Source organism: Lactuca virosa, chromosome 4, assembly GCF_052849685.1.
Source record: "Lactuca virosa cultivar CGN04683 chromosome 4, Lactuca_virosa_CGN04683_v6, whole genome shotgun sequence".
NCBI classification, from domain to species: Eukaryota; Viridiplantae; Streptophyta; class Magnoliopsida; order Asterales; family Asteraceae; genus Lactuca; species Lactuca virosa.
Window position 1 is genome coordinate 352,948,269 of NC_136429.1, and position 4,906 is coordinate 352,953,174.

Below are 4,906 nucleotides of genomic sequence, written 5' to 3' on the forward strand. Positions count from 1 at the left end.
TTGGCTAAAAGTTGACCGATCTAAAATTCGATTTTTGAGCTGAGTACAACTATGCCGAAACTTAGAAAAATTATAACTTTCTCTCACGAAGTCATATTTAGATGTTCTCTATATGCACGCTCTCGGTTTAACAACTACTATGACTTTCGTTTAGATTACTTAGACTAAAAAGTAATTTATCAAAAAAATTACTTTTTACGATACGCGAAGCCGTACCGATTTAATCACGAAACTTCGAAGAAGCATAACTTCTTCATATGAAGTCGGATTTGAACGCTCCTTATATCTCTGGAATCCTTTTAACGTATACTAAAACTAAATTAAGATTATTTGTCATAAGTAATCTTTTATTTTCGACGCATATTTTAATCTTATTTATTTTATTACTAATACCATTATAATTTTCATAAAAACATCCTATAAAACACATAAGCACATAAATATATGAATAATCCTTTATTATTCATTCATATAAGGATTACAATCGTTGACCAAAATGATTACAGACTATGACTTAATCTACCAGGAAACGTGGGCGTTACATTATAAGGTGACTAATGAAACATTAAGTAACTTTATAAGGTTTTGGATATGAAATACCAATTCATTTTACACAAGTTCATTGTATTCCAGACACTGTTTTAACATTCATATTACGTTTATTAAGTTGTTACTCGATAAAAAAAACATAAAAACAAGTAAATGAAGCTACAACTAACATGTAAACTCTCAATATCGTCATGATCGAGCGACATTTTTTACATCGGCAATAAGTATCATATATCCTATGTCTTGGTGTAAAGTCCAAATTGCATTAAATAAGGTCCATTGAATCCGAGACCCGTTTCAGACTCCTTGGTTATTTTGCTAATTTTCCAAAATATCAATATCCATTTAAAGAGTGTTTAGCTAAGCTTATTTAAAAATGCTTTTAACTTTTTAACTTATAACTTATTAATTTATAGCGGTGTCAAAATGGAGTTTTTTTTTTTTTTTTGGATTAGCTTATCTGATGTTAAAACGCTATAAGTTGAACAACCAATTTTAGTGTTTTGGTAAAATGACAAAAAAAAGGCTTTCTAGAAATATTGGACGACTATAGTTATAAGGAGTTTTGATAAGTTAAGAGTTAGTAACTTATCAAAAATGATTTATTTCCGGTTCTACACCACTATAAGCTATTAAAAAAAAAAATCTATCCAAACACTCATTTTAACTAAGTTAAAAAAACTCATTTTTTTAAGCTTAATCAAAATTTAAGAGATCGGTCATCTTGTGGTATTCTTGTAGTTTAAGCCCCCTTTAACTAATACCATAGTTGAGGGACCAATCTGGACATTTGGTAAACTCCAAATGGTCAAATAATGGATTATTCCATTTCTTCGCGACCGAAACCCTAAACATCACCAGATCTTCAACTCTCATAGATTGGTACGTTTTCTCCCTCCCTTCTCTCATATGTGTGATGAACTTCTTTGTATTAGGAAATAGTAGTAAATATGTATTTTAGGGTTAGTTTAAAGTTCTCGCTGATGAATTTCATTTGTGTTCGCAGATTTTTTACAGATCCGTCGGTGATTCGCGGAGCATACCAAGGCAGCGTCACTTTGTCCGATCGTCCTTCCAATCGGTATGTCTCTCTGTAAAACTCGCTGCTATCTCTCTCTCGCTACTTTATTTTTCTGTAAGTTTCATTCGGTATGGAATTTGATTTCATGGTTTTTGGTGATTCTTAATTCTTGATTATTTTCAATATTGATTATTGATTCTTAACTTATAATAATACCATGCTGTTGGTGATTCTTGATGTTGTGTGGTGATTCTTGTTTCTAATACATAGATTTTATGTCTACAATTGTTGAATTGATTCCACGGTTTTTGTTGATTGGTGTTAAAAATGGGAATAAGAGAAAAGACCAACAAAACTAAAAGAATAAATCTAAAAAAATGTATCTGGGCCTTTTAATCAGGTTTCTAAGTTCTAACCTAATCAACCAACACCCTCCATTTAATCTAAAAAATGATAATTTACTTTGACATTTACTTAATATTCTGTTTTCTTACTGAGTTACTACTTGTTTTTAATTTTGTGCAGAAGTATTAATTTGTTATTGACTTACTTCTTAGTGGTACTTTCTCTGTAGAGTACTAGTAGGCAGTGTTTTTTAAGTTTTTACAAAAACTTGTTTCTCTGAGGTTTTACAACATTAATACTGCTACAGTGTTATTTTTCTTGCATTTTTATTTGGCAATTGAACTTCAGTTGATATTTTATTGAGGAATCACAGATGTGTTTATGTCATAAGACTTATAATGTTCTAGGATTTTGTGATGATGATGGCATTAATTTTGACTTTCTAAGTTGATATGGAATTTTGTTTTGTTTTTTATGAATTCTATAATTCTATCTATGGTGTTTATTTGTCTACTTGTTAAATCAAAAGGGTTTTAGATTTAGATTTGGAAATTGATTTTGTTTTAGTATTTTGGATTGAATGTTGTTTTAATTTTAAGGGTTCCAAAATAAAGAGGAAGAAGATATTGTCAAGGGTGTAATCGTCATTTTCACAAATTTATCTTTTGGGCTGTTAAATTTGACAAGAGAGGGACCAAAAAAAGTCGTCCTTTTTTTACCCAAACCATAGTAAATCTTCAATAAGAGCAACCAAATTTGCAGTTCATTTTTAATATATGTTTCATTAAAGAATTGTGTTATACTTTTTGTTTCTTGCTCTCACCTGGCTAGCCTTAATTGGACAAAAATCCTCTTGCTTAGTTTTATAATATTTTCTTGCATTCTTGCCCTTTTTGCCCTCAACCAATGCATTAGCAACTAGGTAGAATAATGGAGATTTTGAAAATGTCAATTCTTTTATAAAAGATTAATGCTTATAAATGTAGGAATTATAAACTTACTACTTGACCAGACAATTTGTACAAATAAATGAGGAAAGCCCAACTTTTTGTATAAATCGTTCTTTTTGCATTAATTGGAAAATTAAGTAAAAAGGAAACAACACGTTACTTTTAAAATAAATTATCTAATCTTATTGAAACACATGAAGTATACATATTTGATGTTGTTAACTTGTAGCACACAATTTGTGAGCATCAAAATCTGTTTTGTGGCTGATGTTTGATTCTCTATTTTTTATGCATAAATTTGAAGAAATGAGTGGAACCAAGATTGTTGGTGCTCTTGTAGGATCATTTGTACTTGCATTCACATGCGATTATATTATCGCTGACAAGAAGATTTTCGGAGGTATGTAATTATGTATTCGCTCTCGATCTTTCGTCTGTCCAAAAGACATAAATGCCCTCCTCATCCTCATCATTGAAAATACCCTTAAAATTTCAAGTTAAAATATATGTCATTTCACGTTCAAATTCATGTAAAATCTCCTATTTTTGATATGTCAAAACATAACATAACATGACAAGAGAACCTTTCTAGAGCTATTTTTGATAAATAGAACGAGGGCATTCATGTCTTTTTGTACAAACAAGAGATCAAAATCAAATCCGCATCTCACCTTTTTTCCACACCAAATAAAGTACAACCTGTATTGTCTTGTCTTGTCATGTCATGTCATATCCTGTCATTATTTATTTATTTATTTATTTTTATTGTATTTGATTTAATCTAAAATAAATACGATAGGTACCACTCCATCTACGGTTTCAAACAAGGGATGGTGGGAAGAGACCGACAAGAAATTCCAGGCATGGCCTCGTACTGCGGGCCCACCCGTGGTGATGAATCCAATCAGCCGCCAAAATTTCATTGTCAAGGCCCATGATTAAAGTTCCTAAATTTGGTAAATTTTTACCTCAATGGTTGGTTGAACTTTCTTTCTTATGTCATTACAATTTTTAGTCCATGAGAATTTTATATTTTTGCTAAAAACTCTGTAAACCAAGCATTTCATGCTGCAACTTGAAGTTTAATAAATCTTTGATTGGCTGTCTTCATTCTGCAACCAAAATATGCAAATATTTTATCTGTAATTTTGTTTAATCTGTTGAAACGTGGTTGTGTAGTTTGTCTTTTCAATAAATTAGTTAAAGGGTAAAAAATGGGTGCATAAATAAACGCTTAAATGTTGCAATCTCATTAGGAACTGGTTTTGGTTATGGTGTTGTTAATATTGGTTTTAAAGTGAAATGTTATTTTATAAAATTACTGCAGTTTGGATTTTTATTGGTATGAACGGATTCTTATTGGTTTCACCACTGAAATAAATTTTATCATTGAAGTTTTTCTATTTACTTAAAGAAGAACCACTACATGAAACTTTTAATTAATTAAAAGCCATTATAGTTTGAAGATTGTTCGGGTTAACCATACAAAGAATTTGTTTTTAGGATTTAACCACTGTAGTTTGGAATTAAGAAAATGGCAGATACCATAAAAGCTACTGTATTCTTTTTAAACCACTAAAACAAATTGTTTTGTAGTTTAACAATTGAAAGTTTTTTGTCTTTTTTTTTTACATAAAAAAAAACCAGAAAGAACAAGTAGGGGAACGACTAAAGTACGGGAATGGATGATTACATTTCATCGTGGGAAAATTGACTTATCAACCTAATTATCTTTTCATTTTGTTTATATTTGGGTTAACTTAGGTAACAAATTTTTTGGAAATGTTAATATATGATCATCATGATCGGCTGTAGCAAGTTACAGCTGATCATGATGGTCATATGTAAAAACTTCTAACAAATTCGTTACCTAGACATGTACAAAAAAGAAAACAAAGTTACCCAGATGTGAAAAAAACGAAAATGTAATTACTTTGATAAGTCAATTTCCGTTTTTATTAAGGCGGCCAATCATAATATTTGTAATATTAATAGTTTCAGTTAAATTTCCTTAAAACAATATTTATGACTATTTATAAGT

The 4,906-nt window shown here is 30.0% G+C and overlaps 1 protein-coding gene across 1 annotated transcript; it reads left to right on the top strand.

The window, feature by feature from the left end:
- The first annotated feature begins 1,329 nt into the window (after positions 1-1,329).
- Positions 1,330-3,975, top strand: LOC145108643 (uncharacterized). Its single transcript, XM_079045696.1, has 4 exons — positions 1,330-1,431; positions 1,556-1,630; positions 3,170-3,265; positions 3,665-3,975. The coding sequence occupies exons 3-4, from the start codon at positions 3,172-3,174 to the stop codon at positions 3,805-3,807; spliced, it is 237 nt and encodes a 78-aa protein (XP_078901822.1). The 5' UTR covers positions 1,330-1,431; positions 1,556-1,630; positions 3,170-3,171; the 3' UTR covers positions 3,808-3,975.
- Positions 3,976-4,906: the final 931 nt, after the last annotated feature.

Bases quoted from the DNA above. Each gene is read 5' to 3' on its own strand.
- LOC145108643 (XM_079045696.1), top strand. From the start codon at position 3,172: ATGAGTGGAACCAAGATTGTTGGTGCTCTTGTAGGATCATTTGTACTT. The intron at 3,266-3,664 runs GTATGTAATTAT...TAAATACGATAG, and splicing joins TGACAAGAAGATTTTCGGAG to GTACCACTCCATCTACGGTT.